At 40.8% G+C, this 22381-nt stretch overlaps 1 protein-coding gene across 2 annotated transcripts in view; it reads left to right on the top strand.

Moving 5' to 3' along the window:
• LOC126177110 (epsilon-sarcoglycan) overlaps nucleotides 1–22381 on the top strand; it is a 109727-nt gene that overhangs the window by 27227 nt on the left and 60119 nt on the right. For both annotated transcript variants that reach the window (XM_049924378.1, XM_049924377.1), the window contains exons 3-4: nucleotides 15820–15898; nucleotides 20353–20554. In XM_049924378.1, coding sequence (XP_049780335.1) covers nucleotides 15820–15898; nucleotides 20353–20554 — 281 coding nt within the window. The remainder of the gene's footprint in view (nucleotides 1–15819; nucleotides 15899–20352; nucleotides 20555–22381) is intronic.

Here is a 22381-nt window from a genome sequence, read left to right as displayed (position 1 = left end):
ATCAACAAAGGAGGTGGCTTACAAAACACTCGTTCGACCTATACTTGAGTATTGCTCATCAGTGTGGGATCCGTACCAGATCGGGTTGACGGAGGAGATAGAGAAGATTCAAAGAAGAGCGGCGCGTTTAGTCACAGGGTTATTTGGTAACCGTGATAGCGTTACGGAGATGTTTAACAAACTCAAGTGGCAGACTCTGCAAGAGAGGCGCTCTGCATCGCGGTGTAGCTTGCTCGCCAGGTTTCGAGAGGGTGCGTTTCTGGATGAGGTATCGAATATATTGCTTACCCCTACTTATACCTCCCGAGGAGATCACGAATGTAAAATTAGAGAGATTAGAACGCACGCAGAGGCTTTCAGACAGTCGTTCTTCCCGCGAACCATACGCGACTGGAACAGGAAAGGGAGGTAATGACAGTGGCACGTTAAGTGCCCTCCACCACACACCGTTGGGTGGCTTGTGGAGTATAAATGTAGATGTAGATGTAGATGAACTCAGCAAGAAATGGAGATGACAAAATTTTGCCTGAAGGCCATCAGAGGAGATAGTGTCCCCTTCCCACTTCAGCAGCCCAACGCGATGACATGAGTTTGCTCAACTGCTGGTGAGGGAGACAGTGCCCCTTCCCTGCCACAACAGTCAGCCAAGATGGCTGGCTCAACTTGACTGTCACCTATTGAGTTAGCTCCCTGTCCCGTGGGATGATTAACGAGAATTATCTTCCTAGTATACGCTACCTTCCCAAGAGCTTCGATTTCAAACCGTAAAATGACACACAACCGTAAAATTCTACTGCTCCAAGACACTATGTCAAACACAATTGTGCAGGTTCCACATATAATTTAGCCCTTACAGATGGAACTGCAGGCTGCCATGAACACTATGAGTTGTGCGGCCTGCACCAAACAACAAGCACTTCCCAAGATGCTCTCCTGTGGATAGGACAGCAAAACCACTCGCACACCAGATCAAAACAACAAATATGACAATGTTTACTGTGGAGACTACACTGCCTGTGCGCAAACTTGTTCAAGCTACTTTCAGTGCAAATTCATGGCAAACTCTGAGAAACAGTCGAATTGTGTCTCATGCCAGCCACAACAACCAACCCGATACATCTGCACAATGCCCCTCATCCAGAGAAATGGTCCGATCGTGTCTCACACACGTGCCTCTCATGGTAGAATCACACACACACACACACACACACACACACACACACACACACACACCTGTGCCACACTTCTTCAAGAAACTGCCATGTTGTGCCTTGCACACACGCCTGCCACTGCCCCATTGGATTGGCCATACGCATCAGCGCATGATGATGCTCACCGACCGCTACTTTCCCCTGTGCTCTGTACTGGGGCAGGGGGCTCTGTGGAGACACCTAGTGAAATAACACCTCTGACTGGGGCCACTCACCTAATAGTGTGGTAATTGTGCGCTTCAGTCAGGTTTAGACCTCACTGCCATTCGGATGTGTCTTGTATTGTGTGCTATTAATAAAATATTAATTAATGTCATATAGATTGATAATGCTATCTGTACATTCCACTGGGGAAAATATCTACATCCTCATAAACTATATGTGGTTGTTCAGGGATGAAGGTACAGACTGAAAATAGGATGCAGAAAATGTATCACCTTGTGATGATCCACATTTTTTGTTCCTCAATTGTGAGTTTAGCTTTATTTATGTAACATAGTGACCTGCTTTGTGGTATGAAGATAAGATTCACTCCATGCAAGATCAACAACATTAATGTCATATATCATAATATTCAAAGTATAATTTTATGGTTGTGAAATTGAGGCTCTTGGGAAGGTCAGAGTATACTAGGAAGATAATTCTTGTTATTCATCCCACCTAGGACTTGTTTATGAGACCATTATGGCAATCTTTGTAGAAAATTCTACATGGAAGCCAAAATGTCAGGCTGTATGGGAGTTCTGCTTTGAAAAATGAATCAGTAGTTAAGATAAATTTTGATGAGGACTGGGTCCACAGCCATATTGAAATCTTTGAACAAAATCATTCTTCTTTAGGCTGCTGATATGTTTTAGTAGCATAAAGTGGAATGACTTCATTCAAAAATTTAAAGATGATTTACTGATCTAAGTTATAATAGATTAGATTACTACTGCATGTTTTACTCTGTTAGAAAACAGTTACCAGTTATACAGTTAGCTCATAGTAGTCCTATCATGCTAATACAAGGTTTTTAATACACTGTTAAGGATTCTTGTCTTAACTATATGACTTACCATCTCTTAGCAGCCTAAATGTTTTTGTGATCTTAACTGTTCCATTTTTGACACTGACATCTGTCAAATGTGCATACAGTGTCTGCAAAAGTAATCTAATGCATCTGTATTTAGATGCAGTGTTTGCTGACACTCTGAAAAAGTAATAGGATTTTTTCCCTATGGAATATTTATGATAATGGAGTTTTAACTGTGCGTATTAGCTTTTTCTCTGAACTACGTAGAGATTTCTCTCCTGGGCACAAAATACTTTAATTGAACTTACTATCCATTCCTTGTCTTTGCTGCTCTTTAATCTATACTCTTTCATTTTAAAGTAAACAAGACTGATATATATTTAGCCATCATTGTCGGATAAATTACTTAAGTTAGTTGTATATAAAGCCAGTTTGTCAATATCTCTGGCACTATTACCTTCAATACTCAATACCTACCCATCTTCAATCAATACTATCTAATAACGAAGTAATATTATAGTCTATACAAATAGTGGGTCACCAGTTAAGTCTGTATAACAACATTAACTCTCCAAATGCTTAAAGAGACTTAAAATTTTTGCTGTGGTTCTGTAAACTGTCAGTACCATTAATATGCATATTTTATGATACACTGTTGTGGCACAGCATTCAGAGAACTTTTCATGGCAGTATTCGCTAACCCGTATGGCATGTGACCTAACTCCAATTTTTATATACACAGCCACTTCTACTTCCTTTTATAGATTCTGTGATAGTGTAATATTAAAACTGAAAAATGTAGTGCATTCAGTCTCTAATACTCTGTTTATTGCAGATCTAGCTAGATTTCAGCCACTGAGTGACTATCATAAGTGCTGAAAACAGATAAGAATACATTACAATAAGACACATTGGATGGAAAAAACATATTATATTTGTATAAGCTTTGTACAAGAGTAGAAGATAAAGTGACATTGCTGTAAGATGCAAGTCAAATCATCTTTATGATTTACCTATACAAATAGCACCTCCTAGACTATCCATTCAGTATTTCAGTTCATACTGAAGCCACTGTTTACAGTTATCACACAGCTAATTTCAGTGTATGTCAAAAAGATATACATGTTTAGGCTACAGTATTTACAGGTTTTGTTCATACACTGTTAGGTAATATTGGTAAACATGGAACACAGTAGATAAAAACATTGCTAAAAATAGCTAAGCTATGTATTATTCATAAGTTAGTATGCTTTTGCCAATTGACAATACATATTATATAACTGTTTAAAAACATAAATAAATAATAAAAATATACAATTACTCTAGCTTGCAGGAATAAAACTTTACTAAAAACCATTTAAACACATGTGGTCCCATTTTAACACCAGCTCCAATTATAAATACACACCAGAAGCCTTGGGAACGTATGTATCAGCAGAGGTAGATTTCAGGAAACAAGACACATTACACTTCACACTGCATTTCCCATAGGCTAGTAGCATCATTTGTTCTGTTTGGTACTAAATTCATTAAGCTTTAGAGTATGCTGTCTGTTTATGTAGAAAAAACTTTATGTTACTTAATACCAAACATGCTCTTGTGTGTGAACCTGGAGGAATAGTGTTACAATAGACCAATGCTGGAGGGCTGATGTGCTCACTGGTGTCTGCTGTCACCAGCCAAGCCCAAAGCAGTGGAGGAGGGAGGGAGGGGGAGGGGAATGGAGTGGAAAAGGGAGGAGCAGAAAAGGGGAAAGACTGATGGGTGCATTGGTAGAGATTTGTCCACAATGAGGGTGAGGGAACATGAATTGTAGGAGGTGGTAGGACAGACGGGGTGGAAACTCATGAGTGGAGGGTGTGGGGACAGCAGCTTATCCTAGGTTGAGGCCATAATGATTTTGGGAAGGGAGAATATGTTGTAAGGTTAATTCCTATCTGCACAGATCAGAAAAGCTGGTAGTGGAGGGGAGAATCCAGATGGCCCAGGTTGTCAAGCAGCCAGTGAAATCAAGCATGCTATGCTTAGCTGCACGTTGTGCCACAGGGTGGTCCACTTTATTCTTGGCCACAGTTCAGTTTGGCGATAGCCAATCATCCTGGTTGGCAGCTGAGAGGTGCTCATACCAATATATAAAAGCTGTGCAATGATTGCAGTAGAGCTGGTGTATGACATGCTTGCTGTCACGGGTAGCCCAGCCTCTAATGAGGTAGGATAAGCCCATGACAGGACTGGAATAGGAAGTGCTTGTGGATGGACTGGGTGGGTAGTGCACCTGAGTCTTCCTTAGGGTCATGATCCCTATGGCAACAGTTGAGATTGGGAGTGGCACAGGTATGGACTACATTATTGTGGAGGTTGAGTGGGTGACAAAACACCACTTTAGGAGGGGCGAGAAGGATTTTAGGTAGAAAATCCTTCATTTCAGGGCATAATAATAGGTAATAAAACCCCTGACAAAAGATGTGGTTCAGCTGTTACAGTCTGGGGTGGAATTGGATGATGAAGGGGGCCCTCCTTTGGAACTGGTCCATGACTGTGGTGGAGGATTGTGTGCGTGTGAGGATATGTCTTGAGAAATCTGTTTGTGGACCAGGTCTAGGGAATAGTGCCTGTCTGTGAAGGCCTTTGTGAGACTTTAGCCCTTCACCCAAATGATCTATGTTGGAGTTGTCAAAGATCCACTCTCCCTCTCCCGATCCCTGCAATGGAAACACTTGTTTGCAATGGAAACACTGGTTTGCCACAAGTATCTCCAACCAAAGCCAACATAATCCCAATACTCAACTCTGCCTCTCCCAGTTTATAGCACCATACTGTGATCCTCCCCTGCAACCCCCTCTCACCTAAACACCCCCTTGTCACCTTCCAGGAATTCCTATCTCCAACTAGGCCTCACCATCCTTGCCCAGGTCCCTTATTAAGAACACCTACTTTTCAGCAGAAGAAAGAACACCCATACACAGCCTCAAAATGGATCCTGACCTAATCACCCTACATGCAGACAAAGGTTCCACAACCGTGTGTGCATCATGGTGACTACCTGGCAAAAGGCCTCTGCCAGTTGTCTGTCTGCTCTGTATATAAACTCTGCCAGAGTAATCCCATCCCAGAAGTCCAACATAACCTCCATCCCAGCATAAATCCTTAGGCCCTTCCTGGAACCTGTGCCCTGAATCGTTCTCCATCCTCACCCCTATGACACCCCACACACCCTCCTTCTGCATGCTCCCCAAAAGCCACAAACCCAACAATCCTGAACACCCTATTGCATCTGGTTATTGTGCTCCCACTGAAAGTATTTCAGCCTTCACAAACAAATGCCTGCAACCAACTGCTTGAAATCTAGCCTCCTGCGTAAGACCAGCTCTCCACCCCACCCCTTCACCTCGTGGATTCCTCCTCATCATTTCCATATACATCAACATCCCTCATGCCGATTGTCTTGCCACTATTGAACAGTACCACTCCCAATGCCCTTCAGACTCCAAATCCATGACCTCATTCCTCATACATCTTATTAATTGTATCCTGACATGCAACTACATCTCCTTTGAAGGGAAGGTATACAAACAAATCCATGGCAAAGCCATTGGCAGCTGCAAAGTGCCCTCCTATGTCAACCTGTTTATGGGCTGTCTAGAGGAGGCCTTCTTAACATTCCAAAATTCCAAACCGGTGGTCTGGTTCAGGTTCATTGACGATATCTTCATGATCTGGACTCAGGACCGAGACACCCTATCATTTCTTCACAACCTCTGCACCTTATCTCCCATCCACTTCACCTGGTCAGTCTTCCTCATCCCAGTATGCCACCTTCCAGGATGTTGACTACCTCCTCTGAGTACTCCATCTTCAGCTCTGTCCACATTAAACTCAACAATCACCAACAGTACCAGCAATTCAACAGCTGCCAGCCGTTCCCCACCAAAAAATCCCTGTTATACAGCTTTGCCACTTGGGGATGTTATATCTGCTGTGACAAGAACTCCCCCCTTGCCCAGCTTGCTGAAGGTCTCACAAAGGCTGTCACAGATAGGCTCTATCCCCCAGACCTATTCAGGAAACAGATTTCCCCTGCCATATCCCACACACACCTGATCCTTCCACCACCTCCAAGAACCAGTTACAAGGAGTAACACCTTCATCACCTAATACCATCATGGACTGGAACAACTAAACCGCATCCTTCATTAGGGCTTCAATTATCTATCACCATGCCCTGAAATGTGGAACATTCTACCTAAGATCCTTCCCACACTTTGAAACATGGTGTTCCATTTCCAACCCAACCTACACATCCTAGTCCATCCCAATGCCACTCTCAGTCCCAATTCCGTGCCACAGGGATCAGATCCCTGTGGAAGACCCAGGTGCAAGACCTATCCAGTCCACCCATCCAGCACTTTCTATTACAGTCCTGTCACAGACTTATCGTACCCCATCAGAGACTGGGCCACATGTAAGAGCAACCATGCCGTATACCTACCCTGCTGCAATCATTTTACAGCTTTTTATATTCGTATGGCTGCCAGCCCACTGTCCAACAGCATAAATGGTCCCGCAGTACTGTGGCCAAGAGCGAAGTAGACCTTCTTGTGCCACAATATGTAGCTGAACATAACGTCCTTGATTTCAATTGGTGCTTCACAGCCCAGGCCATCTGGATACTTTCCTCCACCACCATCTATGCTGAACTGTGCATCTGCGAGTTATTCTTACAACACATTGTCCACACCCAAATTCATTCTGGCCACAATCTATGGTAACCTGCTACCTCCCTACCCTCCCCACAGTTGTTCACACACCCCTCTGTCCTGTCACTTCCTCCCAATTCATGTCCCCTCACCCTCAATTTTTGTACCAAGGGACACTTTGCAATTAAGAGTAATAAACCCACATACACTTACTCTTACGGCACAAATTAAGGTCTACAAAAAAGAAATACCTATTAGACTGACAGTTAACAGTAGAGGTAGCCCTTTCAATAAAGTAGCTAAGAAAAGTACTGAATAAAGAACATTCATGAATTTGTTGATAAAGTTAAAGAAATACCTCTAATGGCCAACATGAAATTACGTATGTTGGATATAAATAACTTATGTAAAAATGTTCCAGTTGTTGAAACCATTAAAATCATTCAGAAAAACCTTATAGAACTGAATAAGTTGCCTAAAGAAGAAATTAGTGATTACATAGGATTCCTTGCATTAATCTTGGAATATAATTACGTTAAAGCAATGGCAATGTATATTTACAGAAAGATGGGTTTTGGCTGACATTTTATTAACTACTCGGAGAACAATTTTTTCAGGACAATCCTGAGTCTAATAGTAAAACAATGTACTATTTTAGATATGTTGACAATACTTCATTGTTAATTTTTGGGAATAATGATGACATTAAAACAGTTATTAGGTAGTTCAACAGCCTATGTGGTAAAATAAAGTTCACATATAAAGTGGAGTCAGACAGGTCCATTAATTGAAACTTTGTGGCAGATTAAACTTTGTGCCGGACCGAGACTCGAACTCAGGACCTTTGCCTTTTGTGGGCAAGTGCTCTACTATCTCAGCTACCCAAGCATGACTCATGATCTGTCCTCACAGCTTCAATTCTGCCAGTACCTTGTCTCCTACCTTCTAAACTTCACAGAAGCTCTTCTGCGAACCTTCCAGAACTAGCACTCCTGGAGGAAAGAATATTGCGGAGACATGACTTAGTCACAGCCTGGGGGATGTTTCCAGATTGAGATTTTCACTCTGCAGTGGAGTGTGCGCTGATATGAAACTTCCTGGCAGATTAAAACTTTGTGCCATACCAAGACTTGAACTTGGGACCTTTGCCTTTCGTGGATAATTGCTCTACCATCTGAGGTACCCAAGCACGACTCACGCCCCGACCTCACAGCCTTACTTCCGCCAGTACCTTGTCTCCTACTTTCCAAACTTCACAGAAGCTCTTCCGCGAACCTTGCAGAACTAGCACTCCTTGAAGAAAGGATATTGTGGAGACGTGGTTTAGCCACAGCGTAGGGGGTTGTTTCCAGAATGAGATTTTCACTCTGCAGCAGAGTGTGCGCTGATATGATACTTCCTGGCAGAGTGAAAATCTCACTGATGGTATGCTGCTCACTGAACAGGTGTCAATGAGAAGCTCCCATTTTTGGGAAATTTTTAAAAACTTCTTTGGGCATGGCCAGTGACGACAGAAGCCAGCGAGTGCATTAGCCTACCAGTACTGGCCTATTATAATACACTCCTGGAAATGGAAAAGAGAACACATTGACACCGGTGTGTCAGACCCACCATACTTGCTCCGGACACTGCGAGAGGGCTGTACAAGCAATGATCACACGCACGGCGCAGCGGACACACCAGGAACCGCGGTGTTGGCCGTCGAATGGCGCTAGCTGCGCAGCATTTGTGCACCGCCGCCGTCAGTGTCAGCCAGTTTGCCGTGGCATACGGAGCTCCATCGCAGTCTTTAACACTGGTAGCATGCCGCGACAGCGTGGACGTGAACCGTATGTGCAGTTGACGGACTTTGAGCGAGGGCGTATAGTGGGCATGCGGGAGGCCGGGTGGACGTACCGCCGAATTGCTCAACACGTGGGGCGTGAGGTCTCCACAGTACATCGATGTTGTCGCCAGTGGTCGGCGGAAGGTGCATGTGCCCGTCGACCTGGGACCGGACCGCAGCGACGCACGGATGCACGCCAAGACCGTAGGATCCTACGCAGTGCCGTAGGGGACCGCACCGCCACTTTCCAGCAAATTAGGGACACTGTTGCTCCTGGGGTATCGGCGAGGACCATTCGCAACCGTCTCCATGAAGCTGGGCTACGGTCCCGCACACCGTTAGGCCGTCTTCCGCTCACGCCCCAACATCGTGCAGCCCGCCTCCAGTGGTGTCGCGACAGGCGTGAATGGAGGGACGAATGGAGACGTGTCGTCTTCAGCGATGAGAGTCGCTTCTGCCTTGGTGCCAATGATGGTCGTATGCGTGTTTGGCGCCGTGCAGGTGAGCGCCACAATCAGGACTGCATACGACCGAGGCACACAGGGCCAACACCCGGCATCATGGTGTGGGGAGCGATCTCCTACACTGGCCGTACACCACTGGTGATCGTCGAGGGGACACTGAATAGTGCACGGTACATCCAAACCGTCATCGAACCCATCGTTCTACCATTCCTAGACCGGCAAGGGAACTTGCTGTTCCAACAGGACAATGCACGTCCGCATGTATCCCGTGCCACCCAACGTGCTCTAGAAGGTGTAAGTCAACTACCCTGGCCAGCAAGATCTCCGGATCTGTCCCCCATTGAGCATGTTTGGGACTGGATGAAGCGTCGTCTCACGCGGTCTGCACGTCCAGCACGAACGCTGGTCCAACTGAGGCGCCAGGTGGAAATGGCATGGCAAGCCGTTCCACAGGACTACATCCAGCATCTCTACGATCGTCTCCATGGGAGAATAGCAGCCTGCATTGCTGCAAAAGGTGGATATACACTGTACTAGTGCTGACGTTGTGCATGCTCTGTTGCCTGTGTCTATGTGCCTGTGGTTCTGTCAGTGTGATCATGTGATGTATCTGACCCCAGGAATGTGTCAATAAAGTTTCCCCTTCCTGGGACAATGAATTCACGGTGTTCTTATTTCAATTTCCAGGAGTGTAGTATTCCTCCAGGCTCACATATGTGAACATGTTTGATATTAAGTAACATAAAGTTTTTTCTACATCAGTAGTCAGTGTACTCTAAAGCTTAATAAATTTAAATCCAAGCTGAGCCAATAATGATATGGTCCTATGGGAAATCTGGGTGTGATTGCAGTGTAAAGTTTTATGTTCCGTGTTTCTTATAATCCACCTATCTGCTGGTTTATAAGGTCCCAAAGCTTCTGGTGTATATTTTTAATTGGAGCCGGTGTTAAATGTAGCCAGTTGTTTTTAAATAAGTAGTTTTTAGTAAAGTCAAACAATGGAAAACCGAGGATGGAATATAACAATATTATGAAAAGGATAGTTGCTGAGTCGCAGATAGGCACAATGAAAAGACTGTCACCACACATGCACACGCACACAGGCGACCATAGTTTCTGGCAGCTGAAGCCAGTAAAATCTTATTCCTGTAAGGAAGAATAATTGTGTATTTGTTTATGTTGTTAGACAGTAATATACCTGTATACAAACTACTGTTAGTTCATTGCACAGGTCAACTGGTAAATAAATGGGTAGTGACTGCCTTACAAATAATACATACCTTAAGCTATTTTTAGCAGTGTTCTTATCTATTGTGTTTCATGTGTACCAAATATTAGCCAACAGTGTATGAGCAAAGCCTGTAAATTCTGTAGTCTAAACTACACATGTATAGAGGGCTCTGCATACATGAGGCATACATGAGGTTAGCTGTGTAATGACTGTAAACTGTGGCTTCAGTGTGAACTGAAGTACTGACCAGGATAGCCAGGAGGTGCTATTTGTTTAGGTAAATGATAATGATGGTCTGAATTGCATCATCATACTGTCGTGTCACTTTATCAGCTTTTCGTGTCCATACAACTATAATAGGTTTTGTTTCATTCATGTGTCTTATTGTAATGTATTCTTACATTTTTTAGCACTGATTATAGCCACCAGAGGTTGTAGAGAGATTCAGAGAGAGCATTAGGGAACTATTGACAGGAACAGGTGAAAGAAATACGGTAGAAGAAGAATGGGTAGCTTTGAGAGATGAAATAATCAAGGCAGCAGAGGATCAAGTGGGTAAAAAGACGAGGGCTAGTAGAAATCCTTGGGTAATGGAAGAGATATTGAATTTAATTGATGAAAGGAGAAAATATAAAAATTCAGTAAATGAGGCAGGCAAAAAGGAATACAAACATCTCAAAAATGAAATTGACAGGAAGTGCAAAATGGCTAAGCAGGGATGGCTAGAGGACAAATGTAAGGATGTAGAGGCATATATCACTAGGGGTAAGATAGATACTGCCTACAGGAAAATTAAAGAGACCTTTGGAGAAAAGAGAACCACTTGTATGAATATCAAGAGCTCAGATGGAAACCCAGTTCTAAGCAAAGAAGGGAAAGCAGAAAGGTGGAAGGAGTATATAGAGGGTCTATACAAGGGCGATGTACTTGAGGACAATAGTATGGAAATGGAAGAGGATATAGATGAAGATGAAATGGGAGATACAATACTGCATGAAGAGTTTGACAGAGCACTGAAAGACCTGAGTCGACACAAGGCCCCGGGAGTAGACAACATTCCATTAGAACTACTGATGGCCTTGGGAGAGCCAGTCCTGACAAAACTCTACCATCTGGTGAGCAAGATGTATGAGACAGGTGAAATACCCTCAGACTTCAAGAAGAATATAATAATTCCAATCCCAAAGAAAGCAGGTGTTGACAGATGTGAAAATTACTGAATTATCAGTTTAATAAGTCATGGCTACAAAATACTAACGCGAATTCTTTACAGATGAATGGGAAAACTGGTAGAAGCCAACCTTGTGGAAGATCAGTTTGGATTCTGTAGAAATATTGGAACCCATGCAATACTGACCCTATGACTTACCTTAGAAGATAGGTTAAGGAAAGGAAAACCTATATTTCTAGCATTTGTAGACTTAGAGAAAGCTTTGACACTGTTGACTGGAATACTCTCTTTCAAATTCTGAAGGTGGCTGGGGTCATATATAGGGAACAAAAGGTTATTTACAATTTGTACAAGAACCAGATGGCAGTTATAAGAATCGAGGGCCATGAAAGGGAAGCAGCAGTTGGGAAGGGAGTGAGACAGGGTTGTAGCCTCTCCCCGATGTTATACAATCTGTATATTGAGCAAGCAGTAAAGGAAACAAAAGAAAAATTTGGAGTAGGAATTAAAATCCATAGAGGAGAAATAAAAACTTTGAGGTTTGCCGATGACATTGTAATTCTGTCAGAGACAGCAAAGGACCTGGAAGAGCAGTTGAACGGAATAGACAGTGTCTTGAAAGGCAGATATAAGATGAACATCAACAGAAGCAAAATGAGGATAATGGAATGTAGTCTAATTAAATCAGGTGATGCTAAGGGAATTAGATTAGGAAATGAGACATTTAAAGTAGTAGGTGAGTTATGCTATTTGGGGTGCAAAATAACTGATGATTGTCGAAGTAGAGAGGATATAAAATGTAGACTAGCAATGGCAAGAAAAGCGTTTCTGAAGAAGAGAAATTTGTTAACATCGAGTATAGATTCAAGTGTCAGGAAGTCTTTTCTAAAAGTATTTGTGTGGAGTGGAGCAATGTATGGATGTGAAACATGGACGGTAAATAGTTTGGACAAGAAGAGAATAGAAGCTTTCGAAATGTGGTGCTACAGAAGAATGCTGAAGATTAGATGGGTAGATCACATACCTAATGAGGAAGTATTGAATAGGATTGGGGAGAAGAGAAGTTTGTGGCACAACTCTGAAGGGATCGGTTAGTAGGACACGTTCTGCGGCATCAAGGGATCACCAATTTAGTGATGGAGGGAAGCGTGGAGGGTAAAAATCATGGAGGGAGACCAAGAGATGAATACACTAAGCAGATTCAGAAGGATGTTGGTTGCAATAGTTACTCGGAGATAAAGAACGTTGGACAGGATAGAGTAGCTTGTAGAACTGCATCAAACCAGTCTCAGGACTGAAGTCCACAACAACAACAACAACAACAACAATATAGCCACCCAATGGTTGAAATCTGGCTCTATCTGCAATAAACAGATTATCAGCAACTGATTGATGTATGTTTTTAGTTTAATAAACACAGTCACTGAGCACACCCATTCCATATGGAATGGAACCTGATAAAAGCATGATATTAGCTTGTATCCACATAGAGCTATTTCTGTTGTGTCTTTGTATGTGCGGATGGATATGTGTGTGTGGGCGCGAGTGTATACCTGTCCTTTTTTCCCCTAAGGTAAGTCTTTCTGCCCCCGGGATTGGAATGACTCCTTACCCTCTCCCTTAAAACCCACATCCTTTCGTCTTTCCCTCTCCTTCCCTCTTTCCTGATGAAGCAACCGTTGGTTGCGAAAGCTAGAATTTTGTGTGTATGTTTGTGTTTGTTTGTGTGTATATCAACCTGCCAGCGCTTTCGTTTGGTGAGTCACATCATCTATGTTTTTAGATATATTTTTCCCACGTGGAATGTTTCCCTCTAATATATTCATATCATTAATTGTAATATATCTTAATTAACTGACATTTTCAGTATTGTAGTCTTCTTTTAGAAAACTTTGTATTTGCATACATTGAAAGAAAGGATACAATGATTAATAGTTTTGACCAGTTAATTAGCCATCTTTATGTCACATAATAGAAAGCAGTGTCTACATCAGCGAGACACTTTGTCATAGTCATGTTTGCAATTCCAAACTCAAAGATCGTAATTACAATATATATGCAATATGCAGCTAACAGCCTTGGGGGCACACTAGTGCAGACGTGGGTATGACCAGGGCTGGGACTGGCCAGCACAGATGGCAGTCAATTGCTAGTAAGTCGGGCACTTGATGGATGTTACGAAGGTAGCTTTGGCTGTGTGCCTATGGAACCATGAGGCAAAATGAAAGAAGAAAAAATAGTGGGTACACCCTATATTGCAATCCTACTCTACAAACAGAATGTTTGCAAAAAGTACTCAGCATTAAACTAGAGGTTTCGCAGAGTCCACGTTAAGGATAATAGTAAATAATGGAGAATCTTTCACAAGCTCCTGAATGTGGACACTGATTTCACTGTAAACATTGTTAAGGAGTGTTTTATTCTACCCATCTCTGTATGAAACAGATTGTGTACAGTTTATAGATATAGTTAACAGATATCCTCCAGTTTCTGAGGAATTACCCAACAAATTTGCAATCACAGAAACATAATTGCCCATTACTTTGTAGATGAAGGCACATTGTCATATCATTTGAACTACACTCTCTGAATTATATGTACATGTTGTGTTAATAAAATATTAATAAATGTAAAAGAACGTACACAATGTGTTTTGTTCTTCTGGTCTTGTATGTTCACTGTCACCGAGAATCATATTCATTTTGTTTGACATTTTGTTTTTTAAGGTTTTTGTCTGCATGTTCTTTGGATAACAAGTCCTGCTAAGCAGACCTCTTCCTAAATTTTATTATTTTTTTCATATTGAATTCCATTATGACCGAAAGATCCTTTTGCATTAGTGGAACAACAAACAAGCAATCAAATGCAAAAAATGCACACAGCTGGAATCACATACAATTTTGGCCACAGCGGCTCACAGGCCAGAGGCTAGTCACATGACGAGTACTGGTCTGACAGGACAGCTGGCCACAGTCAGCTACAGGCGTGTTGCACTTTCGTCTTCCGTGTAAATTTGGTTTCTTCTGACTAACCGCAAGTCTGGCTAAGGTTGTGGCTGCACTAGTGCACACCGCCTTAAAACAGTTACAAGGTCCCATTTGCAGCTTGCCTATCGAACAGATTCCAGGGGCAACAAAAATTTGATTTTCAGCATTTTGTGTAGTTATTGGCTGAATTTAAAAATTTAAAATGCTGTCACAAGCTACTCATTTAGATGTACAATCATACGTTACAGATTTAACAAAATAAGTCAAATATTAAAGTTAGAAAATGTGAACATGTCTTGAGGCAGCATAAATCACGGCATACAGATTACCCACACTATATCCATCCATTATTAGAGAATAAAATCTCTTAGTGACTTCCGACAAGCATTAAACATTATTTCAATCCTTTTCAAGACACTTTCTCACCTACAGCCCCAGAAAATAATGAAAGAAAAGCAACTTATCACTTACTAAATCAGAGTTAGATTCTGTAAAGAGTATATTAAGTGGCTAGTAGGAATTGCCACTACAGCCACACTTATTCTGCAGCTTTATCTTTCCAAAGAATTTATCCTAAAAGGTACTTAGCATATTGTAATTATTGAAAATCATTGGAATGTGATTGGTTAATTTTGTTGCCATATAATGACATTGTGGTAGTTTGCTTAGTGAGTTGCGATTACTAGAGGTTGAAAATACCGCTTCAGTTGTAAATTCCTTTTACTATCATGATCAGTTTGGGGCTCTCATAAGCCCATCCTCAGGTGTCGCAACTGTGTTGTGGCCGCCGAATGTCGCGGTGGATGTGTTCTAGGTGTGGTTTGCTACCTGTTCTGCTCTCCTACATAGCTGCGGTGGATGGGTTCTAGGTGTGGCTTGCTACATGTTCTGCTCTCCAAAATAGCAAACTGTGCCTGTTAACACATCCACCGCAGCGCTCGGGGGCCACAGCACAGTTGCAACACCTGAGGATGGGCTTATGACAGCCCGAAACCGGTCATGATAATAAAAGAAATTTACAACTGAAACGATATTTTCAACATATAGTATAATGCTCAGTTGCAGATGTTCATCCAACAGGATTGTTTGGACTTGTAATTAGATGAATAATGAACAATAATTGTTGCAGATGGTTTCAGTATCTAAACAATGGAGTACTATGTGTTAAGTAAGCTATTTTATTAAAGTATAAAATACAGTGATTTTTGTTCTTTACAGTTGGAAATTGTTGGACTAAACAAAGGAACATATGAAACACAGTGTGAGACAGTCTTGTTGAAAGTTGAAGAAAAACCAGGTCAGTTTCATGATGACAAAATATGCATGGTTTGTGTTATCTCAGAACAATTAACACATTTTTAATATTTTAAGGTGATGTTCCTTACAAATGCAGTAAAGATATTGCTATCACCTGACAAACTTTCAAAAATGTGCAGAACTCTTACAAGAACTCTGGAGTGACACTATAGTACACAATCACATATGAAGATTTGTTAAATGTTAGCCATAATCATACTTTTATATTGGAATGCTGCCAGGATAAGTGAAACAGAAACCAAAAGTAAAATTCTGTCATCTTAAATTATGCTTATTATGAGAGTTAAGATACACATTTGACCAAACTACATAGGAAATGTTGCAGTCTGAGAAGAACCATAAGTTTTTGATGTTAATGATAGAATTGACTGTACATATGATAGCGTCAGCAAAGTTTATGAATGGAAAACTATTTTTTCCCAAAAATAGCTCATGAATTACAATTCACATTGCTTTTATTGTTTATCAAGTAATGATATCCGATACAGTGTTGGAAAACAGTGAATTCTCAGTACAGAAAAATTGCGACTGCTGAACTTCTCTGCTTTTCTTACCTCATGAATTGCTGACAGGTATTTCTGTCAGATCAACAATTTTCTGCAGACAGGCCTACCACACCCAAAATCATTTTATATCTCTGTTTAGGGTATGCATGAAAAAGACAAATATCAAACTCTCAGCAACATAGAAGTTGCTCACTGTCCATGAAAGGTGAAGCTTCTCTTCAATGCGGAAGTTAGTGTGAACACCACACTACTTGTAAAACACCTGGTATATTTTGGTCAGTCCCTATAAGACACTTAATCATTGTGAACCCAACTTAATAAAATCAGCCAATATTCAACATTGAGCCAGCTTACCTTTGTTTGTACCTTTATCCAACTGCTCCCTCCTCCCCCCCCTCCCCCCCCCCCCCTACACTGAAGGTATTATGTATAATTTGAGACACTATCATGAACAACTAAATGGCAGTGCCCTGGGCCAGCCTGTTCATGCCCCATTCTGAGGAATCAGTTTGTGTCATAATGAAGAATCCTTTAAAGAAATTCAGAATTGCCAACCTTCAGTTAGTTCTGATTCATTGATGACGTATTTATAATGTGGATAAAGTGGAGGCACCATATGCTCTTTGTTCAGAACCTCACTGAGCGAGTTGTGCAATGGTAAGACATTGGACTGATATTCAGGTTGACAATAGGTCAGCTTCCTGCCCAGTTACCCAGATTTAGGTTTTCCATTATTTCTGTAAATTGCATAAGGCAAATGCCAGAATAGTTCCTTCAAAATGACACAGTTTATTTCTTTCCCTAGTTCAAGCTTGTGCTCCATCTCTAATGACCTCATCATCAATGGTACATTAAACCCTAGTATTCTTTTTTTGTCAGAACATCAATTCCTTATCTCTGATTCATTTAACCTGTTTCTCCTAGACAAGTAAGTCACTTCTCCTGTATGTTGACTTCCAACTCACTGATGACTCCATATGGCTTTACATCAAACATACCAATTATCAGCAATATATTCACTTTGATAGCTTCCACTCACCTTCTCCATCGAGGTTCTGACTACATCTCTTAACACTCTGAAATGACTACCCTCACCGCAATTCATTCAACCCCTCCTGAACTAGTATTCTGCTTTCACACAGTCTACACAATATCTGTGTGTTTCCTAATACATCTCCTGCACCTAGCTTCATTTCGTTCCTAAGTATATCTTGCAAAAAGACCATGCATATAAAAGTAGATGAATTTGAACCCACACAGAGGCCTACCAACAATCATTCATCACACAAACCATTCACGACTTCAACAGGAAAGGGGAGAAGTGGCAGTGGTACACAAAGAACCCTCTGCCACACACCGCAAGGTGGTTGTGGAGGATCAGTGTAGGTGGAGATATAGGATTATGTCCTGGTGGAAACCCAGGTACAAGACATACACCATGCATCTGCTTACTACCTCCATTTGAGCCTTGTCTTTGCTGTTTTCTTCCTTATCAAAGGCAAACCCACCTGTGGAATCTGCCAAATGATACACCAACTTTGCTACCACTGCACCAAGTGAGGTGGAGCAGTGGTTAAACACTGGTCTTGCATTCAGTTTGAAGGCAGTTCAAATCCCCATCAAGTCATCTGGATTTAGATTTTCTGTGTGTATCCTAAATCACTTAAGTCAAATGCTGGGACAATACTTTTTAAAAGGGCACATGTGATTTCCTTCCCCATTCTTTCCTAATCTGATCTTGTGCTTCATGTCTAGTGACTGTATTGTTGATGGGTGTTAATCCTAACCTTCCTTCCATCTACAACTGTTGCACAGCTTTCTTCATAGTTATTACCACAAATAAACTAACGAAATGAGTAGCCACTTCTAAACTGTGGCCAGTAACCAGCAGGACCACAACCCCTCTGGCATCAGTCTCCACCCGCATATCTATCCTCCTATACACACATCCCATTCCACCCTTCTACCCCTACACTGGCACCTCTCTTCCTTTTGTACTCCACCTTCAGATCTACCTAGTATTGTACATTACTTAAGAAAAAGCAAGTGCCCCCCCCCCCCCCCACACCAATAGCAGATTCTCAAATTCATAATTCCTGTGGATATACTTATTTTTTGGTCATTTGTCCAAAGTTGCAGGTTCACAAATTCATTTTATGTTTGAGATGATCTTATTATAATAACAAACAGTTACTTTGCATAATGGTTTTTGTTATTGTTCAGTATAGAAACAAAGACACCTTTCTTCATTTATACCTAGTGAATTCAGTGTTGCCACCTTACTATTTAATAATATCAGATTATCACAATCACTGGCCTAACTGACTCAACACTCCCCAGAACTGTCCATAGCCGACCACCTTGAGTAGAGTGTGCTTCTATTATTATGGGGACTTGCGACACCATTGCTGTGACATCAGGCAGGCTGTGTTTCATTATTACTAAGGGTCCTATAAATCAAATGAGTATTTCTACAGTTTCAAATGATGATGAAGGCCAATTTTCATATGATTCAGTGGGGCAAAATAGTATTCAAGGACCCTAACAGATTGGCGGTTCTGTTTGCATGCAAAGATGTTTGTAATAGTAGGACTGAACCGTGTTGACATGGGGATAGAAGAACTAAAAACACACAAAACCAAAATCAATGAAAAAAATGTCAAAATTAGAACTACGCATGCAAAGTATATTGCAAGTTGTCAGTACATTTTCATCAATGCTTTTTTAAAATTAATATCAATTAGAACATTGTCATTTGGACAAAATGCATTACCTGTATGAAAGTACTTGACCTTGTATATCAACTGTGATATATCAGTTACTTATGCTTTCCAAAGAAGCTGTTGAAAAGTAAGTTTAGCAGCCCTCTCATATCAGACTTCACAGGATTGGAAGCTATCCCCTGCAAAACCTATTATGTCACTGCAAATAAAAGGTGGTTCTAACCTTGAAAACATGTTATTAAAGCTAGGGATAATTTCTACAAGAGAAACCAAGTACGAAGACAGAAACCACATGAAGGAATCTGATTAAGTAAATAAAAGTAAAAAGATCCATATAGAAAGGGATGGATAATTTCAAGCAATTTTATGTTGTTGGCAAAAGTGTCTGTTATGTTACATCAGAAATAATTTTTACTACATGAGAATTTTAGGTTTTGTTAAAAATGGCCTTCCTTTCAATATAATCAATCAAGTATATAGGGTGTCCCAGGAGGAATGGTCAATGTTCAGTGATATGACAAGAATTATTCAAAAACAAAACGTAAAGTAAATATGAGCTCTAAAATGCATACTGTAAAGAGCTATGAGCACTTGTTCAGTAGTAGAGATGTGTTTCACAGTAGCAAGGATGATGAACAGGTGTTCTTACTCTTATGGTATACATTTTAGAGCCCATGTTTACCAGACAATTTTTTCTTGTTTCGGTCCATACTATCTCCACTCAAAAGTATGGAAAACAAAGAGGTTGCAGTAAGAGAGATTTGTTTCACAGTATCAAAGATGAAGAATTGCTCATAGTTCTTAAGATATGCATTTTACAGCCCATGTTGACTAGACATTTTTGCTTCGAATGATCGTTCCTGTCATATCACTGAATATTAAGCATTCCTCCTTGATGCCCCATGTATCAAGTGGTTGCAGTCAGTCTTAGATTTATGATAAGATCAGTAAGTTTAATAGAATTATATCACAATGTTACCTCACCCATTGTATCTTTTCCATATCCCATTATCAGTTTTTCATACTCTGGCCTTCCACCTCTCTCCTGTGTAGTACCTATTTCCCCTCAGCAATCCTGCCAGGAGTCTCCTAAACTGCTTCAACCACCTGAAAAGGGTACAAGAATATGTTTTCAACTTGCTTCATGAAGTATTACAAAGGTGATACTCTTGCAGTTGATCACATACCAATAATTTTGTTTCCAGATCCAGCAAAATATGAAGTCCAGCTGAAGATTGATAACTTGAATGTTGAGGATATGTTTGATGAACTTAGAATGAACAGACTCTTAGACGTATTTCGAAATAATCTGTGGCCACAGAGCCATGCTGATTTATATGTAACATTCCTTGAATCAGCTGTGCAGCTGGGAGCCAGATTACCTTTGAGCCCAAATGAGAGGGAGGGGTAAGTTGAATGTTTTGAACTTTAGCTAAGAATTATCTTCATTAAGAATTTACTATAGCAATAGCACCAATGGCATAGCCTTCTCTTCCCATGCCATCTATAAAGTAACACACACTTGTTAGTAGACAGCAGCTGAGATATGCTAAAAGTTTGGCCATCACAGTCCATGTGGTGTGTCAGGTAAGGTATGAGCAAGCACAAATAACCATCGAGTGGAGCTGGAGGCGAGTGGACACTTGGAGTTTGGATTTTCATAGCCACCACATAAAAATGCTCAGTAAATGCCATGGTTTCCCATGATCACACATAGCCAAAAGCAGACTTCATGTCCATCGTGGAAAAAAAAAACCCTTTCTCAAAAGTAGAGTCTGATGCCATTCAGTGATAGAATTTGACAGTTAGTAAATAGTAGAATATTTTGTGAGTAGCTGTTGGCACTTAGGAATATATCTTTTGTTTTGGTGATAGACTCTTGAGTAGTTTAGGTATTTGTATGTTTACACTACTGAACTGTAAAGTTATACAACAAGAAACTGAACTGCGTTTTAGTCTATTTAGTGTTTGACTGTTAGTGAAGCTGAAGTGCCATGAAGCCTTATATATGTACACCATTTGAATAAATAGTAGTTTTTGGAGAATCTGCTAGCTCTTTACATATTCGTAAACTTAACTGCACTTTAAATGTTTCTTATGTTTAGGTAGCACTCCACATGTATTCACTATTTAAAATATTGTAATATCACCATTCACTGGTTCTATTTCTATGAATTTTATCAATATATTTTGGTGTTTCCTACTGTCATTGATCCTCTAGGGTCACATTCATATACTGTAATTATTATTTAATTTGCTATTGTGCCTTAACTATGATTGATTCAACTGTGGACCACATGTAAAACTTGTTGTTATTTCAGCTAGAGCATCTCTGCAGGCCATAAGTGTAATGCGGGTGTGACACACCCAACAAAATTATACAAACGAGCTATTGTATTTCTGGGTCATACATTTGCCCAACCTCCCCTAACAGATGTATGATTGCTCTCATTTGTAAGAGGCATACAGGTAGTTAGAATAGGTAGAGAACTTACAAATCCAATATTTCTCTGCCGTAAAAGTCTTCAGCTACTACTATTCTCTATTAGACTGTACCTTGTTACATTTTCATGAGCCATTCTTCAAAATTCAGACTATTTAAGCACTTAGGTTAGATTAGATGTATTTTTGGTTCCATAGATCCATGGCGAGGAGACCTGAAGGATGTAGAACATGGCAGAAGATAAGACTACACAAAAAGGGTGTGCTTCTAAGGATCCCAAGTGGAGTGATCCTTATGCATGTGGAATAAGTAAAAAAAAATTTCATGTAAAAGGCAATAACGAACTTGCTGCAAAACATGTAGATGTACAGTACACTGAGATGGTGTTGATAATTCTTAGGCTATTGCAGCCACAAATCATGAAAGAGAAAAATAAATTTACAGCATTTGTGTCTATTGATCACATTGCTGCACTGAAGATGTACGGAAGTCAGATTTTACCTAATACAGTATTTGAAATTATTAACAACATATACACATCAGGCAGTTCTACTAGGGAGTTAACCAGTAGAACAGAAGGAGCTGACTACCATAACATCTCTTGTGCACCTCATAAACTGAACTTTATTAGTACTTAAACTTTCTATGGATGCTGGCAAGTTATTGAATATTTGTGTTCCATAATAATGGATGCCTTTGTGATCTAAAGTAAGAGACTTTACATTTTTGTGAAGATCATTCTTATTTCTAGTAACGGTTCCATGAACTAGTTACTAGAGCTATTGGTTTTA

The sequence above is a fragment of the Schistocerca cancellata genome, chromosome 3 (genome assembly GCF_023864275.1).
Source record: "Schistocerca cancellata isolate TAMUIC-IGC-003103 chromosome 3, iqSchCanc2.1, whole genome shotgun sequence".
Taxonomy (NCBI): domain Eukaryota; kingdom Metazoa; phylum Arthropoda; class Insecta; order Orthoptera; family Acrididae; genus Schistocerca; species Schistocerca cancellata.
Note: the sequence above shows the minus strand (reverse complement) of the source record. Positions and strands in the feature narration are given on the sequence as shown.